General features: G+C 40.0%; 2 protein-coding genes across 6 annotated transcripts in view; both read right to left on the reverse strand.

The window, feature by feature from the left end:
- gtf3c2 (general transcription factor IIIC, polypeptide 2, beta) overlaps nucleotides 1-4,531 on the reverse strand; it is a 33,799-nt gene extending 29,268 nt beyond the window's left edge. For all 5 annotated transcript variants that reach the window (XR_007450399.1, XR_007450400.1, XR_007450398.1 and 2 more), the window contains exons 1-3: nucleotides 4,265-4,531; nucleotides 3,402-3,511; nucleotides 98-683 (exon numbers count right to left, since the gene is read on the reverse strand). Coding sequence is in view for 2 of the 5 variants with exons in the window: in XM_049590414.1 (XP_049446371.1) it covers nucleotides 98-683; nucleotides 3,402-3,426 (611 nt within the window). In the remaining 3 variants the exon portion in view is untranslated. The remainder of the gene's footprint in view (nucleotides 1-97; nucleotides 684-3,401; nucleotides 3,512-4,264) is intronic.
- Nucleotides 4,532-6,132: 1,601 nt separating this feature from the next.
- znf512 (zinc finger protein 512) lies at nucleotides 6,133-22,251 on the reverse strand. Its single transcript, XM_049590429.1, has 16 exons — nucleotides 21,998-22,251; nucleotides 19,726-19,859; nucleotides 19,588-19,643; nucleotides 19,394-19,452; nucleotides 18,708-19,273; nucleotides 18,437-18,526; nucleotides 17,725-17,829; nucleotides 16,391-16,515; nucleotides 16,191-16,277; nucleotides 15,820-15,918; nucleotides 15,553-15,720; nucleotides 14,881-15,078; nucleotides 14,627-14,728; nucleotides 13,710-13,772; nucleotides 12,759-12,857; nucleotides 6,133-12,652 (listed from the first exon to the last, which is right to left on the reverse strand). Exons 2-16 carry the CDS (start codon nucleotides 19,823-19,825, stop codon nucleotides 11,933-11,935), a joined length of 2,637 nt encoding a protein of 878 aa, XP_049446386.1. The 5' UTR covers nucleotides 19,826-19,859; nucleotides 21,998-22,251; the 3' UTR covers nucleotides 6,133-11,932.
- Nucleotides 22,252-22,762: the final 511 nt, after the last annotated feature.

Consider the following 22,762-nt stretch of genomic DNA (forward strand, 5'->3'; position numbering starts at 1 on the left):
TACCTATAAATTACTTTTTGAGTATACAGACGTGTATGTACACCTTATTTACACCATCTTCTTGTAGAAATGTGATGACTGACTACATGTAACTTACGCTTTAGCAGCACCTCTCCTGCGGCGCCCACTTGGTGTGGTCTCCTCGGGTTCTGTCGGTTCCCCTTGCGCCTCCTCACGTGGTGGTTCTGGAGCTGGTTCCTGTACAGGCTTCCTCCTCACATACTTTCTCTTTGGCTTTGGCGTCCCATTTTCCTGCTGCACAGTAACTACAACTCCACCCTCCCCAGTTGGGAGGTCCCCATCAGTTGTGGGAGTTTTTTTGGCAGGACCTTTTTTGGCGGGAGTCTTTTTCCTTGGGGTCTTCTTGGCTCTCACTGCCTTTTTAGGTGTTTCCTCTGAAGTTTTTCCATCAGGCTCTTGAGGTGTTTTGTCACCTGCTTCTTCTTCTTCCCCATCCTCACTCTGTTGTGTGGCAGTCTTAGCTTTTCTATTCTTGGCTGGAGACCTTTTAGAAGCTGCTGCTCTTCCTTCTCCTGAGCTCTTTCTACGTGGTTTTTGCTGGGAACTTTGGACATCAAACACGCCTTCAGTTTCATAATCTAAATATTTTGGATTTTTCTTCCGTTGACGTCCTCTGGAGCTGGGTGTTAAATCGCAACACTGCTCTGCTGGCTTCTCTGGCCCTGTGAGGAGAGTGATGTTATTACTCCACAGGTATACAGCACACAGTATGAACAGAAATCAATTCAATCATCTTGAGACAAACGGTGTTGCAGGGATGACAGAGAATGTGTTTGAAATGAAATTCCCCAGGATGCCTCCCGGACAAAAGATATGTTTGCAAATATATCTAACTTTCACTAAGCAAATGACAAACTGAATCGAGCGCGTCTTCTCATGCTGTTATTCTAGGCACTATCACTGGCTTGCTACTTAGTGTGTGACCAATGAAAAAATGATGAAGATTCTGAAATGTTCCTGAGGTAGCGGCCCATCTTCTTCCCAGATAATGCTATAATATAACCAACAACTCTTTTCTGACATCAGCAAGAAGAAAGCTAGTTGGCTGAAAGCAGTGAGCAGTCGGTGAGTAGCAGAGTCCATCTAACAAAGCTAACAGAGGTAAACACAACAGGACTCAGAGTTTCTGTTCAGAGATACAAGAAGCGTTAAAAAGTGAACTGCAGTTTAATGTGACAACACAAGTTTACAATAAATATAAGTTTATGTTTAGTTTATTTACTTTATTAATCCCCCTGAGGGGAAATTCAATGTTTTCACTCTTGCTTGTCAATTACACACAGGTCTGAAAGACACACACATGCACAAACAGAACCTATACATGCACTAAGTGGAGAGATGTCAGAGTGAGGGGGCTGTCCTTGGTGAGGCGCCCCGAGTGATTGCGGGTGAGGATGCACCAAAATGAAAATTTGTGGCCAAAGCCGAATAATATTAAACGCTTGGCCGAATACCGAGTACCGTTGTTTAGTTTTTCATTAATTTTTGCAGATGAACCCCCTCCAGGTTAGTGTTGTCACAGTGCCAAAATTGGATCCCACGGTACGATACCAATGAAAATATCATGGTTCTGAGTAGTATCATGATACCATAGCGAAAATGAGGCAGATGTGCCTTTTGTCATTTATAAAAAGATAAATCACTTCTCTATAATACATCAGTGATATTTCAATGGAATAAATTACTTATTGACTTATTCATACTTCAAAAACAGCATCAATAAGTGATTAACATAGGGGGGATCAAAATAAAATAAATAAATAAAATAAGAATCAACCACCCACCCTCCGCCCCTGACAAGTCCCTTCATAAGTAAAGAACAGTCCCTAAAGTGCGGTGAGGTTTGTGGGCTGTGAACGGCTCGTTTCTCCTCTGACACGTCACATACCTGTGTTCGGCTAGCTCGGCTGTTCAGGTACTTCTGGGAAGTCCACATGCCAAGAAGAGGATATTATGGGAGCCGACTTATCCGTCGCATGTAATGTAATGTGTATCCTGTATTTGACAGGAATACATTACTGTCTGTGTCTGTGACCCCCGTTCAACCTACAATCGGTGGGATTCGCCTTTCGTTTCTGCTGCTGGTTGAAATCTGTAGGCTGCTCGCATGGGCGGATTGCCACACTGCCGACATTTTACTCCGCCCATCATGGCATGCTGTTTGATTGCGTTATCAAAGCACGGCCGAATACCGAATGTGTGTTTTTTTGCAATATTCAGCTGAATATATTCAGTGCATCTCTAGTTGGGGGGTTCAGTGCCTTGCTTAGGGGCACCTCGGCAGTGCCCAGGAGGTGAACTGGCACCTCTCCAGCCACCAGTCCACGCTGCATATTTTGGTCTGGACGGGGACTCGAATAGGCGACCCTCTGGTTCCCAACCCAGGTCCCTATGGGCTGAGCTACTGCCGCCCCAATATATGTATGAAAATGCTTCAGCTGAGTACAATTTGGAGGTACTCTAAACTTTGAGTTTAGAGTTACAGACACTTCACATCAGTGTTTGGATTTTCTATCAGAGATGGCAGTAACCAACCACATTTACTCCAGTTCTGCCCTGAACTACACTGCTAAAGTACTGGTACTTTGATAATAAAACATGTACGTAGCTTTTATTCTTTATAAAGTGCTTTACATAAACTGAGTACTGGTATAAAACAGTAGGAAACAGCAGTTTATTTATCAATCCTGTTAATCCTGTATCTTTTATCTTTTTTTCTGTGGGGCTAGCAATAATACTATGTTGTAGTATTCTTGCAAATCTCTCCACCTGGGAGCCTTTTGACCAAATCATATGAATGAAACATATTAATTTTTTCTTAAATCCATTAATTCTTCACATCTGGATGGTTAAGGGACCGTGGGCAAAAAAAAAAAAAGAGTCTGGAGCCCTGATTTAAAAGACAGAAAGTATAGCTTTGCTGAAGGGACCAATATGCACAACTATCTCACCAAATATTACTTTTACAGGTTGCATCCTTACAAAAAGAAACCATACTTTGAAACACAGTAAAATATAATGTGGCAGGTGTCACTGGGAAATTGAAGTCAGTAAGCACAAAGGAGTACTTTGTGAAAATGACCAGATAATTTTTGCTCCCAAAATAACAGTGCATGATATTAAATAATACTGTCAACATTCTAAAATATAAGTGCAAAATGAACACAACACTGCATTACATCTTTTTCTGTTTATTTTGCACTGCACTAGGACACACAGTGGTATGTGTTTACATAACTTACACTGCTATTGCAACAGTACCTTGACATTACTCTAGGGGTAAAAATAAGTAATTTGTGCACACTTCTGTCTTCTTTCCCCCATGACACCTTAATGATAGGAAGTAAACAAATGCATTTATATGTTATAGCCTGTCTAACCTTGTTCAGAGTCAATGGGATCCATAAGATCTGGGTTTCTTGTGCTGTGGTGGACCTGTGTGATTCCTCCTCATGCATGGAGCAAGTTCCTCCTCACTCTGGCTTTGCTGCTGCTCAGACAAGAAACAGAAGACACACATAGCATCCATTAACCTTTTTCATGAACTACACCACATTATCTGAGAACACAGTACAAACACCTGAAGGCTGTCTCATATAAGGGTATACAGTGACTGTGCACGTACAGTAATATTTCATCAGAAAACCTCAGTGCTACCTCCTTTGGTCTGGACTGACAGACTCAAAGTTGTCAGCCACAATTCAACAGCGTGTAAAGAAAACAGATATTACCATTATTTATCTTTATTGTATTGTACACAGCCTGACAGCTTGCTTTGCAAATAGTTTAAAATAAAACGTGGGGTGAAAGAGCAGGCACAGTACCGATATCACCTCGATACCACGTTGTCTAAGGCTGACACACCAAACCTCGTTTAATACTGTGTCAGTTTTATGGTTTCTTCAGTTGTACCAAGTGTAAATGGGTTATATACACACAGAGACCTAATACGCCAAATAGTTTTGAACCATTCATTAATTCGGCATATGTTAAAAATGCCATATACACCAAGTAAATAGTTATTTAAGTAATACACGTGTGTTACTCATTTGTTTTCCCGGTGACTTACATCGTCATCTAGTCACGCTATTGAGCTAACACCACAAAGCTAATGCTAACTGGCTAAAGTGGCTGGTGAGTGTAACGCTTCTTACACTGCCGTTAAGTAATTGAAACACTCTTAAAGTCGGTCGGTAACCGTCAGACGTTACGAGTACCACCATTACTACCGTTAAAAACTCACCCTGCAGAGGACAGAGGCTTCCTACTCGGTGGCGAAGGCTGAAAAGCCTCGTACCGAATCTGGGAAACTAGAGTCCGGCCACTCGGGATCGAGTCCCAAACTCTGCTACCAGGAACGACACCGTGGAAGATCACTAGAACCGTAGAAACATACCGGATTTATGGGGGCAGCCCTTATTCTTTCTTGAATGGCAAAATATAAACATCACCCGCGTTGTTTCCACTGATTCCGGTAGCTGAAACTCACATTCTGCTTACATCCGACCGCCATGTTACAGTACCAGCATGGTGACCCACACCGCCCCCTACCAACAGAAAATGGTACTGCACCTGTTTTCCACTGTTGCAGTCGTGAGTTCAATCCTCACTATGAACCAGCTGGAGGTCATACAGTACATCAAACCAGCTGTGGATCCTTTACCTGGGCAAAAGTACTCGAACAATAATGTAATAATACTCTGTCACAAACAAAATCATGCATTAAACATTCTTTTTAATAAAAGCATAATCATGAAAATATACAATTAATGCAAATCAATGTAAAAGTACTCAATGCAGAAAAAAAATGTTGCACAGCTGCTTTCTTTGGCATCAGTTAATTATAGATATTCAAATATACATTTTTATTCAAAGTATCTTCAAGAACATCTTGAACAAGCAGACTGAGAAAGCTTAAGTTTTAAGCCAGATTCGCAGAACCACACACAAACACTTTCAAACTGTGTGTCTCCCAGTACTTCAGGTTGTTTAGAATTAAGTCTTTAAAGGAGCGCTATGCCCATTTTGAAAATGTAGACATGTTATTCCTATCGTCTAAGACAGTCCAAAATTATTAGTAAACATAAACAACTCTGTCCCAAATCCAAAAGCTAGAGTGCTAAAACTCAAATTTGTGATTCCATCAAGTATAAAGTCTGGAGCTGCACCATATACAATGAATTATGAAAGATGTTCTAGATGACAGTGAGAGAACCCAGGGGAATGGGTGGGCTTATATAGAAACATTTTCTGTTTCAGAACTGAGATTGCTATCATATAAAAAAGCTTATTTGCGTAGAAAAAAACAAACAAATATTGCAGGGGTCCACCAAATGTGGCTCACATTAATTTTCTGTGGAGCAGCTTTGGACTTTTTACTTGATGACATCACAAGTTTGAGACTTAAATCTCATGTTTCTGGCTTTGAGAGAGAGCAGCTCATGTTCACAAATATTGATTGAACTTTCCTAGGCCATGGAAATGACAAAATGTCTATTGCAATTCTTAATTTAGGTGGTGTTATCCATTAAAGAACATATTTAAAGTCCAGTGTAGAATTTTAATCAAACAAATACTTAACACATGGTGAGGTATTGTACATAAACTGAGAAATTACTGCATCATTACTAATATTAATCCAAACACATAATCCAAAGGGTCATTCTGCATTATGAGAAGCAATTTTTTACTTTTGATACTTAACATTTTTGGACTTTAAATAACATTTGTTTGCATGAAAAAGTTTACTTGTAAATTGAAATTTAGCTTTTATTTTTTTTAATGATCCTATGATATTGTAACATGTTATTAAACATAATACAAAATATCAAAGTTCTCATATGGATATAAAGGATCATTCATAAACCAATATAGAAAAGGGCTATTTCTGTTATCTTCAATAGATAGTTGATATCTTTCACTGCACTGTAATTTAATATTTTTCTGTTTTATTCAGTTTAAACTTACCTTTATATTCTATTGAATTTCATTCCTTTCAAATAATGTGTGTCTAAAACATTAGTCATGAGTCTCTTTCCTGATGGTATTTATGACAGCTTACAGTCCCTACGTCATTGTAACTGAAGACACAGAGCCAGAAATGACCATGAATTAAACTTTTAATCATCTGTGGTTATAACACTGCTGGTATTATGAAATAGCAGCACGTAACTTCTAAAAAACAAGTAATAACATATTAAATGTACAGATTTGTAAAGTAACACTGGCTGAGAAAGTAACTAGGTTCACTTGAATATAAATTATGTCTCACAAAATGGAAAAAAATTAAGTGCTTTCTTTGAGTTTTTACAAATGATACAAGACTACTAACTGAACCTTTATTCAAATCTGGCCTACGTTGTATATACTGTATATTTTCTCAATGGAGGGTAACGATCGGGGCACAAGACATCGCAACATTATTGTCATTCTTCATCAAATCACAAAGCCCCTTTACAGCATGGTTAATAACACTACTTTCAAAAGTCAGACCCCAGTGTTTGGAAATGTTTTTAATGCCTCTCATTCGTCCTCTCTACTGTGAAAACTGGTCAGCATTGATAAAATTCAGTTAGATAATGTTGCTGTTTTGGTTCTATTGCCTACAGTTGGTGACGACTCCTCTGTTGGCACTAAGATACAAAAATGATAACAACACAGGCTTTCTGTTTTTGACTAAATCTGGATTACAGAACGGTGCTCCAGCATTAAGATGAAGAGATGCTACTGTAAATAAACTAACAGCAGGAAGACACAAGGTGCGAATGACTGTGAACACATAAAAATATGACGTTTCACGTATTGAATTACTGTTATGATTTTGAGCAAAATGCCACTCAAATATTGAACCTTTTTTTTCAATGATAAAACAGACGATTGGTAAAGTCTCTTAATGCTGAGCGATACTTTCCCTTGTGCCATCAAACAGTTCAAAGTGCATGCACGGTGATAAAGATTTGGTCACAAGCGTTAAGTGGACATGGGAAGTATTTCAACAGCAAGGAAACTTCAAGCCAGCTTCCAAAAGCTTTTACACTTTCGATTGAGTACGTTTTGAGACAATAATCAACAGGAACTATTTGACTTGGTTATAACTCATGACCACTGACAATGGGTTGCAAGTAGATATTGCTTAATTCCAAGGGGTCGCAAGCCATTAAGACTGGAAACAACTGACTGACACTTATTATTAAGAAGTACTGGATATTTAGCATGAGGGAATGATGTAATAACTTGTTAGCACCAAAGATAGAGACAAAAGTAACGGGACAGCAGTGGTGGATAATACCTAAGTACATTTTCTCCAGTACTGTACTCAAGTAGACTTTGAGGTACTTGAAATTTACTTGTGTATTTCATTTTCTGCTACTTTATGCATACACTTCACTACTTTCATTTGATAACTATAGTTACAAGTAACTTTAAATGTCAGATTAATAATACAAAATATAATCAAATAATATGATGTATTATTGTAGGTTAACATAAGACTTAGCTAGCTTAGTTAGCTTAGCTAGCAGGTCTTTAAATGTGCCCAACTTTTACCACCTGACAACGTAAAAGTACTTAATGCATTACTAATCATAACCAAATGTTATCATATGTTATTTTGCCAGTGTGCATCATGAGTCCTTTTGGCGTGTATAAGTATATTTTGATGCTAATACTTTCATACTTTTACTTAAAGCTACAGCAAGTAACTATAAAAGTAACTTTTTGTTGTATTTGCTTAAACTGTCAGTATATCCTGACAGTAGTACATTAAATAATTAATCTGTGAAAAATTCCGGTTCCTCTGGCTCCTCCTAGTGCTCCTAATGACATTTGCAAGAATCCACCGCACCTGAATGTAAACAACCAATCGGAGGCAGGAGGACTCTAACACAGTGTCAGTCACTGCTCTTGCACACGCTGTGCTCGAGATTAAAAAAAAATAAAAAAACAAACAGTAAACATCAGACTGGCTTTTCTGAGATGAGGAGAGCTTCAGGACCTAAAAGGATTCTAAACTGATGTACAAGAAAAAGACATGTAAAAAGAACAAGACAAATGACAAAAGGCTAACTAAAAAGAAATCGCTAAAGCCGGCAGTTAAATCCTTTTAGGTCTCGTAGCTCTGTCCATCTCAGAAAAGCAACACTGATGTTTACTCTCGTTTTATCTCGGGCACAACATGCGCATGAGCAGTTATTAACACTGTGTTTGAGACTCTTCCTGGCTCTGATTGGTTGTTTTACTTCATGATTCTTGCAAATGCCATTAGGAGCACTGGGAGGTATCTGATTTCTTTAACAGATTATCTGTCTCACGTACTACTGTCAGGACATAATAACAGTTTCGGCAAATATAACTAATGTAAGTATGACTTGTAAAAAAGTATTTCCACACCATGGTATTGCTACTTTTACTTAAGTAAAAGATCGGAGTACTTTTTGACCACTGTGTAACAGTAGCAGTGGCAGTGAGAGCGTCCATCCTGGTGAAATAAACGGTTAAAGTAAAAATAAAATATAAACTAGATTTGCAAGCAACTATACAGGAGTCCAAGCACCAACAAAATTCAGAACAAGCCCATTGACCTGAGGCAATCAGGAACCAAAAGAATGGCTGAAAACGGCTTTAATGGGTACTATAACGCGTCTGTTGGTCAACTAAGCTCCCATGAAAATTTGGCTTTTACACCATTGAACACCTGCATAACCACTTCTATCTTGAAAAAAATAACGCCATAAAGCCAGAACAAGTAAGTTAGGGTTCTAACCCCACTGATGCTTGGACTCCAAATAAAGAACATTCTCATCACTAAGCACTGAGTGAAATGACTGAGCACAGTAAGCGAGTGTTCATAAAGAGATGACTGCACTGCTTGACATCAATGTTAAAGTCATGCTTATTGAAATACTTCCCATGTAGGAGGTTTTCTATTTTAAACTCTTTCGAAAGGCATCTGATGGAGGGCAATGAAGAGTAAAGCACTTTCAACAGAATCAGGTACGGTAAATATTTTTAACAGAATAATTTTTACATAGTTTGTTTAAGACAGATTAACAGATTAAAGGAAACTCCTCTTTGTTTCTGGTTTCAAATGAACGCAAATGGTAAATTAATTATCCTTTGCTTTTAGAAGAAAACCTAACGGAAGTGCACAACAGAGGGGAAACCAATAACCAAATACATTCATAAATGCTATAAAGTTGTGGAAAAAAAATAGTGTTAAAACATCACAAACAAATGACTGACAACCATCCATAACCATACGTCACTATAGCAGATACAAAATGCCGAGTACATAAACATTAGGCTACATGCTATCGGTTAAATATTCTGTGAGACGGACGAAAACAGGTCTGTCTGTGAAGAATGAACAGAAAAGAAAAAACAGCCACCCTTCATATTAAATGCTTGGTATGTTAGCTTTCCTTAATTTAGAGTCACCAGCAGCCCATTAACATGTTGGCAGTCACATTGATTGGCTGTTGTTATGTGATCAGTCATTAGAAGAACCAATCATATTTATGTGCTTTACTTTGTTTCCCTGCTGATAAAACTCCTGCGTGGAATGTTTAAAAGCAATTTTAAATGTGTAAAAGTTTCATCTTAACATAGTGAAAGCAGTTTGACCTAAAAAAAAATAAATAAAAATAAAATAAAATAAAATAAATTAAAAATTAAAGGTCCACTTACTAGCTCTTCCCAGAGCTTTCAAACACATCTTGTGGTGTTCTTCGGCAGATGTAGACTGCTCTATAGTCATCATGCTTCGATCGTGTGATGAAAACGGAGCTTCATTCACTGAGGAAAATTAAAAGATGCAACTAAACGTTTTAGAAAAAGCTATTAAGTGGACTTTGAGTTTTGTTAACCAAAATCGATTACTGCAAAGATTCCCACATCTTGACATCTTTTAAGAGATCACAGGAACACATCTGAACAACTACAGAGACTGGCTTCACACACTACTGGAGTCAATTTTAAACCGTAAGTGATCACATGAAGCATTTAGATTTTTTTTCTGAACTTATTTTGTTGTTTTCGGTTTCTTTGGAAACTGGGTGTTGAGAGTATTACAAGCACAATATCGTGAGGTAGGCTGACGTGAGCTGGCTGACGCTGCTTTTAAAGGAATAGTCCAGCATTTGGGGAAATAATCCGATTGGCTTTCTTCATCAGATTTATGTCTGCTTTACTTATAGAGCCATAACCTGGAGGCAGTGAGCTTAGCTTAGCTTAGCTTAGCTTAGCTTAGTGTGAAGACTTAAAAAAATACTCTCCAATAAACAGAGTGTATCTCATTCGTAGCTGGATGCTGTGACTTCCTGGAGTCTTGTCATCACAGTGAGGTATGCTGTGCTTTAACTGGAGACATTGTAGGTGGAGGTGTTTAGCTGTTGTTCTGTGCTTAACAAGAGTCATGTGTTCCCCAAAATGTTGAACTATTACTTTAACATGTAATAAAGAGGCTTTAACTCCTTGCCATGGATTTGCTTCATATGTTCCAGTTTAAAGTGGAAACAGACAAGTTTTTGCTTTAAAGGTCCAGTATGTGATTTTATTCCAATACATTCTGGTCAGTGAATATCTTCTTACACTCTGCTAGCTGTCTGCTGTGTGTGTGCACTGAAAACAATCCTGGCTCTGTACGTGGGGAAACAAACAAAGCGGACTGAGCCACACAACACTATTCAGGCTACTCCCGCTTCCACATCCTTGCCCACAAGGAACAGAGCTATACCATGATAATAATGAAAGGTAAATAACGTTAGAGATGTTATCGGAGCTTCTGAAGAAGCACTAACGTGAACTATGCAATTCTGTCACTGGGTATGATCTGGGAAAGCAAAGACTCGATTTACAGCACAAATGAAGTGCGTCGGATTGCAGAACGAAAACAGGACGAGGAAATCGCTTTTGTTTTGCAAGGTAGCTATCAGGAGCTAACTCCAGTTACTAAAGAGTATCAATGTAAGGTCTTTGCAGTCACTATTCCCAGAAGTGGAAATTGTAAAGTAACTGAAAACTGTGGTAGTTGCCAGGAAAGCAATCCGGTTGTCTTTGCAGCAGCTACGGCAACAATAATACCCCTTGGAAACCCTAGGATGGTGACTCTGAAAAGTTGTCTGTTTCCACATTAAACCTGCACACACACTGCACAAAAGGTTACATCAAGCTGCCAGCGGACTTGCCTCAAGGATGGCAACGTGATGCCAGCCATGAATCAAGTTGCATTCAATGTCAAGACACATGGTACAGGAGGAATTGGGGTAGAGGGGGAATCCTTTCTCTCTCTAATTTTACCATAAAGTGACACTTCCACCATTGTATAGTCCAAAAAAAAAAAAAAAAAAAAGCCAATCAGTTGTAAATAAAAGTGATGATGAGTAGTATGAAGTTATACAGATCATACTTAAGAGGCACAAAATCTTTTCAGAGAGAGAGAGAGAGAGCGACTAGACAAGTCTAATAAAATACTCTACTGTAGCAGCCTCTCTTAAGGTTAAAGTAACTATTTCCTTTTAAGGTAAACATGAAAGACAGGAAGGGTTTATCAAACTTTTTTTTTAAAAGAATAAGACACATTTAAAGTTGAAAAGAATCTGTTACAGATAAACACACAGTTAACAGTATACTACATTGGCTATACAGTGACAACCATCTCAAGACAGAGAAACCTACACCACAACTGTGTCTCATCTCATATCCACGCTGACTCTGTGAGGTTCTTTTGAAGGATTCTTGTAGCTCTGTCGTCAGCTGCCTCCTCACCTGTTTGTCTTGTTAAAAACGCAGGTTTGTTTTCTTCTACGTCACAGTTAGTAACGTAGGGATAGATACTCGGTGGTATCTTTTTCTACCTCTGTTAAAATCAGCTCTGATGCGTTACGAGTGTTAAGTGTGACTTTTAGTTGTGTGTTTAAGTGTTCCTCTGTCCCTTCCCAGCCTCAGGGTGGGGCTCCATGCTGCCAGGCCGTTTCAGATTCCACTGGTCAATCTGTCTCTGCCTGTCCTGCTGCTCCACCTCCGATTCGCTGGACGAGCTGCCGGTATTACTGCTGCTACTGCTACTGCTGCTGCTGCCTCCACTGCCGCCACCGCTGCCGCCGCCACTGAAAGCAAAGCAATCCTTCCGCTTCCCATCTGCCTTCCCCCTCTCTCCTCCTCTCTCCCCCTTCTCTCTCCTTTTCCCCTCCGCTATCCCGTCGTTGTCCTCTGCACATTTGGCAACATCCGCCATTTCCATCTCCACCGGAGCCTGCTCTGTTTCCGGCACGGCTCCTCCCCGGTCCATGTCCACCCACATCGGTCCGGGGGGAGGCTCTAAAGGGGTGTAGTGGAGCATCTGCGGCTGGAGCTGGGTGTCCACCTGTGGGGGGAGGTTCTGGTGCTCTGGGTGGAGGAGCTGGGTTTGATGCTGGAGGTGGTGCAGCGGCTGCAGAGGCTGCTGCATGGGTTGGTGCTGGATCTGATGCTGCTGTTGCTGATGGTGGTGGTGGTGCTGATGATGCTGGAGGTGATGGTGATGGTAGTAGTGATCCACGATCTGCTTGTCTGCATTGTGGGCAAACTCCTTGGGCTGGCTTTTGAGGAACTTCTCAAACTTCTTGGAGGCTTTTTTGTTTGTCACAAACCAGTCCTGTTGAGAGACAAACAGCAGGGCGAGCAGGAATGAAAACACAAGTCTCAAATGGCACCTACAAATAGGCAGAGAAGCTGAACATACTGGTGAACTATTTGGTTACCTGTGAATGGACAGAGTTGATGTGGTATTTCACTCCACTCTCAGAGTTAAACTCTTTGTTGCAGATCAGACATCTGTATTTCCCAGCCTCAAAGTCGCCCTGAAATGACATCAAAGGAAATAACAGAGCCATAAAATGATTATAAAGCTCTGGAATAAGCTGTACTGTGGTTAGGAAAGTAGAGAATGTGATTTTACTAATCATTTTGTAAAAATCTGTGGTTGAAAGAAACTGAAGAATTAATGAAGGATTAGTCTGACAAATCCACAAAGTCTCTAAAACCCTGAATTAATCTCGTAAGTATGTATGCCTAATTCAGTAAAAACGCTGACAAAAATAATACCCTATACTTGGAAAAAGGCCACCAAGAGCAACATGTGAAAACTTGTTTGTTTTTAAATACTTATTGCAAATCACTAGAGTTTCTTATTTTCAGATAAAATTGAAGAACATTTTAGAATGTTTCAATTTTTAATTTCCTATGTATAGTTTCTTTTACTCTGCCACTAACCACAATAAGCACTTTTATGTTACAATGAATTCATTCATTTCTGTATCTGCTTATCCTGTTAGTGGTTGTAGGGGGTCTCGAGCCTATCCCTGCTGACACTGAGTGAGAGGCAGGGTACACCCTGGACAGGTCGCCAGACCATCACAGGGCTGACACATAGAGACAGACAACCATTCACATTCACAATTATGGCCAATTTAGAGCCACCAGTTAACCTGCGTGTCTTTGGACCGTGGGAGGAAGCCGGAGTACCCAGAGAAAACCCACACTGACACGGGGAGAACATGCAAACTCCACACAGAAGGGCTTCCCCACCCCGGATTTGAACCAAGAACCCTCTTGCTGTGAGGCGACAATGCTAACCATTGCACCACCGTGCCACACGTTACATTCATGAACTGCATATTTAGTTTCAGAGATAAAGAAAAAAGCTGGCCTACCCTCGTGCAGAGTCCCAGATGAGCTTTCAGTCCAGACACACTGGTGTAGGTGGAGCCACAACCCTGAGGGAGACACAGATGAAGTTACATCATGATTTGTGCACTTCAATAAAGAGACTTAATCCTATTCTGTGATTTAAAAATAAATTTAGACGAAGGGAAAAAACCTGGGGTTCAAAGAAATATGAAATAGAGAGACAATTAATTCCAAATATCAAGGACCAAACCAAACTTCTACTGAAATATGGTAAATCTAGTAGAACAAAAAAATTAATGAACACATAGAGCACACAAATAAACTTAAAGGTCTAGTGTGTAGGATTTAGTGACATCTAGTGGTGAGGTTTTAGAACTGAAACTTCTCCCCATGTGTCAAGCATGTAGGAGAACTTTGGTGGACAATGCAAAATCACTGAAACTCCAATAGCCCTATCTAGAGCCCGTCTTTAGTTTGTCTGTTCTGGGTTACTGTAGAAAAGCACTGTGGACTCCAAAGAAAAGGAGCTGCTCTGTATGTAGACATAAACAGATCACTAAGGTAACGAAACACAACGATTCTTACTTTAAGGTGATTAAAAACTAATGAAAACATAGTTGCCAACAGATGTCCCTAAATCCTACATACTGGAAATTTAATAATAACTCTATAATTGTGCAAATGTATCAGTTCCACTTTTGTAATACTTCACGGAAAGGAATCATTTTTCTTCAGCAGGATGCTCCCCATGGCTGAGGCGTTGTCTACTGTATAGTTTATACCTTATTATACACAAAGTCTTGTCATCCTGTTCCTCTAACCAGGCTGCACACACAGCAGTGATCATAGCAAGACAGGAAACAAATAAACACATAAACAAATGAATAAAACTGTGATCTTAAATTATAACCCTGGCAGTGTGAGTGTACTGTTGTCCTACCTGGTTGGGACATTGAACTTTCCTCTGCAGCTTCACCTCATTCTTCCACTTCCGCAGCACCTCTTGGCTGAAGGCAGGGAGGCCTGGTCGGGCGTATTTTAACTGCAGAGGCCAGCATGGATAAGAGGAGGTTAATGAAAGTGTGAAAGCCAAGAAGAAAAGAGGTGCACCAACTTCTTTCAGTTCCAGTAAACATAAATGCCATTATATATCCTGCAACTTCACATATGCATTTAAAGCCAATCTTCCCTTACCTTTTTGTCATCTGGCACTAGGTCTGACTGGAACTTCCTCTTGGGCCAGTCTTTGGGCAGCTCGTTGTTGGCGATCTCAGCCAGGTGGAAGTTTGCCACCTGGGCTGATGCTCGCTGCACCCTGCCGCTGGCTGTCCTCTCCGGGTTGGCCTCCCTGTGGGCCTTCAGTGCCTCATCTTCTTCACTCTTCTGGGGCGTCTGGGTGACAGGAGGGGGGACATTTTAAGAGTATGTCACATGGCTTAAAATTGTTAGGGGCCATGTCCACCAAAGTGTTTCTCTCCAGGTTGAAAATGTAAGGTGCCCTCAGGGAATGCCTTGTTGGGAGCTTTGGAGGCACTGTGTTTTTCAACTGAGACACTTTGGTTGTGTCTGGTTGCTATGATACAGAATACTGGGGCAAAGTAAAAATGTGGGCACAAGGTAGCGTACTCGATCTGGCCCTTGCTCTAGATGAAGGGAAAGCTGAAGCATGTAGGGAGAGAGGACGGACCCACCATTCTATATGAGCTCATGAGAGAAAAAATATCAATGTATATACAATATATTAACATATTTCTCCTCCATTGTTGTTCTTTTCATTTAACACTTGACTGTTGGTCTTTGTGGTATTTGTCCTGCCCCTTCTCCACTGTGATTGAATGAACACATGAAATAAAACACACGACTCACAGGAGCATGCTCTGATTTCAGGTGGTACTCCAGACCCGCCTTGGACTTGTAGGTTTTCCCGCAGTGAGAGCAGTTCAGCAGCATCTTCTCCAGCTCAGACTCCTCCTTCCCACACTTCTTCATGTGGTACACGTAGCCCATGATACTGGTGAAGGCAGCGTTACAGCCCTGAAGGAAGAAAAAAAGATTTTACTGTAGAATCATCATCATTTTTCATCTCATTTTAATAAACCTCCTATCGTAAATGAATATGATTTGTTACTTTACCTCTTTAGAGCATTTTAATTTGCCGAGTCTCTTCAGGATTTTGCGCAGCTTGTCTTTAATGGCACGATCATCCAGGTCCTTGGCATCTTCTGCTGAGGGCTAAAAAAGAGAGTGTGTTTTTATTGTCAGTGACAACTGTATTTATGAATGAGACAAACATTATGTAAGATGCAAGCAAACACTCCACTTCAAAGAAAGCTTTGTTTATCCAGAGGTCAGTAATACACCCATGACACTGGAAAAATCTGCACCATTCCTCACAACTACACGGCTTACAAGATCATGCTGCTTGCTGAGGAATTTATTCAGTGTGAAAAGTCTAAAAATAGAAGAAAGTAGAGACAGTTAGGTGTAGAGCTGATTGGTCTTACCAGATGGCTGTGGTCAGCCATGATGTGATACTTCATCCCTGTTGAAGACTTCAGCTGTTTTCCACAGTGCTGACAGGTAAAGGGTTGCTGCACACAATGAATTCAAGTTGTGTCATATGTGACAATTTATAAAGCGTGTATATAACCAACTTGATTAATTTAATTCAGACAAATGTAGTGTTCAAACACAGCGTGCTCACCAGTCTGCAGTTCTCCATGTGCTTCTTCAGCCCCTCCACAGTCTTCCTGCTCACACTTTTACACTTGGGACAGGTGACTCTGCCTTTGGCCACAATCTGGAGCTGCCAACGCTCCTCTTGACTTCCTGGTGGATGTTGACAAATAAATATTCAAATTTGCACAGAAGAAATGTTTCAGGAGGAGGAGCAGCTCATCTGAAGTCACTTTGTATTCTGACTTAAAGGGACAGTTCAGATTTTTTTTGATGTGGGGTTCTATGAGGTACTTATCCATAGTTGGTGTACTACATACAGTAGATGTCAGTCAGCACGCCCCCAGTTTGGAGAAACCGGCTGCCAAGTTTGACATGGAAGCTAAGCAATTTACTGCTGTGGATGGGGTCAGCAACAAAATGTATTTTATCCACCTTAAAAAGTCCCACCTGTAACAGTCAATATCAGTTTAAGTGTATGCTGTATTGAGAGTATTTTCACAGCTATATCTTTCCATCAGACAGCCCGTTCCAGTGGGGAAGCCATTAACAGCTTCAGTTCCACATCCATGCTCTCTTCAAAGCCACCAGACTCCACTGACAAAATCAGTAATTTTGGCTCTCTTAAAACAGGAGCTGCTGGTCCACTGCTGCCTCGATCAGTTAGTTAGTTTGTGTTATTGTGTGACTTTGACGAATCTGAACCAACTCTTTTATACACCCAAGTCGCACAGAAACACAAACAAAATAATTGATTGAGTGATCGACCAGCAGCTTCAGTGTTCAGAGATGTTAAATCGTTGTTTTTCTCAGTGGAGTCTGGCTTTAAAGAGAGCAATATAACAACTTAAGTTCCCCCTTGGAAATTGCTGTCTGACAGAAAGGTTAAGTGCCGAAAATACTCTTAATATAGCATACACTTAAACTGATATTCACTGTTTAAGTTGGGACTTTTTCAGGTGGCTAATATATGGTTTATTGCTAACCCCCAGCCTGCTTCTCCAAAGTGGGGCTGTGCAGACTGACATCTACTGTACGTAATATGCTGTCTATGCAGAAATACGTTGATAGAACCCTGCTTCAAAAAATCCAAACTATCCCTTTAAGGTCAGAGTCTTTATGTTACATCAAAAAAATACTTCCTTTTTCTACGTTAATAAAAGGTTAAACCCAACCTTATTCAAAATTTTCATGTGTTAATCTATTTTCTGACCTTGACAAACAATTTCAATCAATTAAAGACAAAAAAAAAAACTTAATTTTTTTCATCCTGGGAAGAATAGTTTAAGCTGAGACAGAGAGGAGAAAAACAAAGGGTGAACAGGTTTCCTACTTAAATATTAACAGCATTGGTTGTCTCACCTGGAGGGTAGGTAGGAGGCTCCTTCTTGGTGGAGAGGATGGGGGGTTTCTGGTCCTCGCTGGGTTGGGCTGTCGACGCCTCTCCAACACTGGCTGCATCTGAACCTGAAATATTCACATAAGATAATTAGATTTAATTCTGTTCTAATATTTAACTGCTTTTTCTGTTGCTGTCATTAAAAAAAATCCTGATTTTAATTTAAGAAATTCAATCTGCATCTCTGCTATTTATCATCCAAACTATCAAACCCTACATATTGATTACCCTCATTATGCTCAATATAAAAAGATTACTACACTGCAATTATCTTCCTCCTGTGCAAACAGTTTCAGTTACACCCTGCAGCAGGACTTAATGACTAGTCTGCACAGGAGGCTGCCAAAAATATAACAACTGTTATTGCTCAGTTAATTTTGTCTTAATAACACTACATATAATTTATGTTGGTAGGTTCACGATAACATCAGTGAAGTTGACAAAATGATGGCGCTGTCACTGACATGAAAGTAAAAAGTGCCCTCTACTGACCAAACAATAATACTGCCAGTGGGTCCATCCAAACATTTATCATAATGCTGCTGCCAGGTGTTTCATTAGGGCAGATTTTTAGTATTACGCCCTGATGACAGTGGATACAACTCCTTTAAAAAGCTTTCAAAAGTGTGTGTCTCACTCTAGACCCATTAAATATCAGACTAGATGTTGACTTACAAGAGTCTCTGCCCTCTGGTGGCTGTGGGAAGTTATTAACAGGTGGGCTCCGCTCCATTTCCACTCTCTGGACTTTCTTCATGTTCAAGTCTTCAAACGTAACATGCAGAAAAAAATCAGTCTCCAAAGTAACCCGCAAAATATCCAAGAAGAATCTTTAAACACCTCACTCCATATGTACCAACACATTTTTTTCTCTTATATATGCATGCAAGAACAACCACAAAACACTCACACAAAAGGCTGATGCAAAGTCAGTGTGTGTACATACCAGGTCTCCAGACATGCTCTCTGTCTCTGTTCGTGTTGCTCCAACCTTGGTCTTGGCTTCTGCCAGTCCCCCACGTCTGCTCCGGCCCAGAGGAGGCCCTGTCTCTTCCCGGATCCCTGCCTGCATTCCAGGCCTGATCCTGGCCTCTATCTCTGCCTGCTGCCCAGCCCTGCTCCGGACCTCGGTCCCGACCCGTCATCCACGCCTGGTCCGGTCCGGTATGAGCCCTGTCCCTGCCTGGAATCCACGTCTGGTCTTGACTGGAGTGTCCCGCTCGGTCCCTGCCGGAGTTCCAGACCTGCTCTTGCGGTCTGTCTCTACCCGGGGCCCAGGCGTCGGGGCCTCTGTCCCTGCTGGAGTTCCAGCTGTGGTCCTGAGGCTCCCTGCTGGTGTCGGGGCCTTGGGGCCACACGTCCTTCGCCACCAGTCTTGGAGGCAGCCTGGCAGAGGGCGGAGCCATGGACCCTGGGTCCGCCCCATTGGCCAGGCCACCTGATGACATCACTGAGCAGCTGGTGGTTGGGTAATCTACAGTTCCTATGGGAACACTCTGGAGGTCCTCGTACCTTAAAAAAAACAAAAAAACAAAAACAAAACAATATATCTGTACTTATTATGTCAAAAATGACAATAAAAAAGTAATTTAATCTACAATCGACAAAGCAACAAATCTATGAGTGTCTTACCTTTTTCTGCCGTACGTTCTCTTCATCTTTAGAGCATCCTGGGCTTCAGACTCGTCATTCTGAAACATTCAAGTACACAACTGTGAAGTAGAGATCAAAGTCGACAGATTTTCCTGATAACCTCTGGATAGTTTGCTTAAATACAACATCACTGCATGCAACAGGATGCATATTCTGTATGAGTTCATTCTCACCTTGGGATATCCAACGGAGTTTAATTCACAGGTTCTCTCTGGTATTCGCTGAACAACTGTAGGAGACAATATTTGTTTACTGCCTATCAGCTGCACCCTGATCACAGTGATTCAAATAAAGGATACCTGCTTCTTTACCTGGACATGGCACTCCACTTTTAGGTTGTGACTGGATAGATTTCCTCTTTCTTGGCACATACAAAGGTGACATATCCCCTCCGATGTGAGCAGGGTCCATTCTAGGAGTGCCAACACCCCCGGAGAAATCACCACTGGAAAGGCAAAGAGAAAACATCTAGTTTTAATTCATATAATACTTCTAATTTGGTTACATAATTCAGAATAATTTGCATTTCTAAGTTTATGATACATACATGATAAAACAGACATGCTTTTATCTTCAGCAGACTTGACTACTGTAATAACTTGTTCTCAGGCCTCTCAGAGAAATCTTAAAACAAACTGCAGATGATCCAAAATGCAGCAGCACGACTACTCACCAAGACTAAACATCGAGAACACATTACTCAGAGTACTGTTGTTTTATTTCTTTGATGTGCTTAAAAGTATTTCTCTAGAGTATTTTTTCAATGCAATAATAATAATTCTTAATTTGCTCATTTAGTCCACTGTACAACAGATAAAGGTTTGTTTTGATTTGTAATTAATTTTCCCTCAAGACAAAATGTGGGACTACTTGCAGTTATTAGTTTTTCATGACATTCCTTTTTAAGCTAATATTTTGCAAAGAAATCTCATCAAGAACTAACGTATATAATTAGAAAAACATTAGATTTCAGATTATATTAAGACTGATTTAAATATTTTAAATATCTTGGCTGACTTACTACGAATCTTTGAACTTTAAAGCAAAATAACCATAAAGATTTTTTTTTTTTTTTCAGTTTTACTTTTAATACAAATGCTTGAACAATACGCCCAAGGAAATAATTTGGGCTGCATTAAATATCATCATAATTAGTTTTGATAATTAATTGGCCACACTAAACACTGCTAATTTTAATAAATACTCAGTGAGTCGGATGTTTTCGTTTTCCAGCTATTTCCATTCAAATTTGGCCATTTTATTCCAAACACATGTACTGTAAATTGAGTTGATATATAGGCCAACATACATTAAGCTTAAGTTTACGTGTACGTTTAGGTTTATTTGCATATTTAAATATTAAGAACAGAGAAGACTAGAAAATAATAAAAACAGTTTACATGTGGAGGTGAGGGTGAAACCCACAAAGGGTTTTTTGTGGTACCTCACCTAAAGGGAAGAATAAAATATGCATAGATTTGAAAATACAACATCATGCAAAGTAATATTTTGTAGACAATACTAAACCAATACTGATAACATACTTACAAATACTTATTTACAGAGATATCGTGCCATAATCTGGATGAAAACATGCAGTAGCATTTGTTTCTCAAGCTCAAATCCCTGCTTTATTAACATGTTCTCTCAAAAGAAAGTACAAAAGTACACCTCCACATTCATAATAATAATGTCAAAGATGCAAAGTTAAGTTTTTTATGTGTTTACATGCGGGAAAAGAATGCACACAAAAACAAATCATAAAAAAACAAAGGGGGTTGATTTAGAGATCCTGCAATGATGATTTGCAATATATAAAGTCATTCAAATTTACCTTTCAGAACTGCAACATTACAGTGATGCACACGTAAATGCATCACTAATTATAGTCCAGTAATATATGAGATTTATAAATGCATAATGAATACTTTTTAATGCAAATGCTTGTGTACTTTTTAAGAGGTTAAATGCTGGACCTACTTGTAGTTTTACACTATTTTTTTTCACTAGTATTGCTACTACTCAGATACAAAATAATGCAAATTAATATTTCTCTGTAGCATCATTAAGATATTAAAATATTTGAGTCTTGCTGCAGAGACTGTTTGTTAAATGGCTCTGTAAAGTCCCAGAGATTGCTTCTACTGTTGGCTGCAGTCCCCGTTATGTTTACACTGTTGTGCCTCCATCATGTTTGACATTTGAACGCCTCTTGTATGTGGCTGTGTCCCTTGTCACGTTGAAGGCCACTGACCTGCTGCTTTAATGCTACTAAAACTGAAAAGAAGCTATGAAACAGAAATAAAATGTCCAACAGTTACACTGCAGTTAAAGTGAGGGGTTGTGGGGGGTTTTTCTGGGTCCAGTAAAGCATTAAATTAGCCATTATGGGACTGAGGCAAAGATCATCATTGTCCGTGTGGATAGGGAAAATACAATTTAGACGACGTCTGGGAGGAAAACACGTCCAGCTACAGCACAACTAGCTCGCTACCAAGATGTTCTGTGTACCCGGAGACACCTTAATGTCCCGAGTGCCTTTCATTGTTTGTGACCGGGGGAAGAAACGCAAAGAGAGCCTACCGTCCTACAGCTCACTCCCTCTGCAAAGACGCTTCGCCTCCATGTCTTCGAGCCTGGCCTCCTCCGTCGCCTTTCCCCCGGCAGTGATAGCACCAGGAGGGCTAACATGAAGGAAGGCCGGATCCGGGACTTGAACTAACTCTTGAGATAAACACCGAGGCTTTGACAGCATCTAAATATGAAGCACGAACGCCGGCATAATTCAGCACACTGTATTTGTGTGTTGTTCAGCGGAACGCCCTCCTGCTGGAGAGAACAAATAAGACCCGCATCTGCTGATGCGTTCACGGGTCGTCGGAAATACCGCAGTTCTCTCTGTCGGCTCCATTAGTCAAGGAATTTAACCTAAATTGCTCTTAATGAACGTAATAATGTACGTTATGTACGTACAGCAGTGGTTGAATAGAAGTACATTTACTCAAATATTTCACTTTACTACAGTTTTGTCACACTGGTACTTGACTATTTCCATTTGATAGTACTTTAGCCTGTTGTACATTTCCCTCCACTACATTTATTTGATGCTTGTGGTTATTAGTTACATTGTACTTAAAACATATGATTTACCTGAAATTAAATTATATGATGAAGTACTATATTAGCCTATAAATCTACTCAGTAGAACATCGAGTAGCCTACCTGCAACTGGCTTCACACTGAAGAACTACATTAAAATCTTCTTACATGTATTCATTTACAATAGAAATAGAAAAATATAATATTCTATAATAATGCAGGAGCTATTCCGCGAATTGAGTACTTAAC

The sequence above is a fragment of the Epinephelus fuscoguttatus genome, linkage group LG11 (assembly GCF_011397635.1).
Source record: "Epinephelus fuscoguttatus linkage group LG11, E.fuscoguttatus.final_Chr_v1".
Lineage (NCBI taxonomy): Eukaryota > Metazoa > Chordata > Actinopteri > Perciformes > Serranidae > Epinephelus > Epinephelus fuscoguttatus.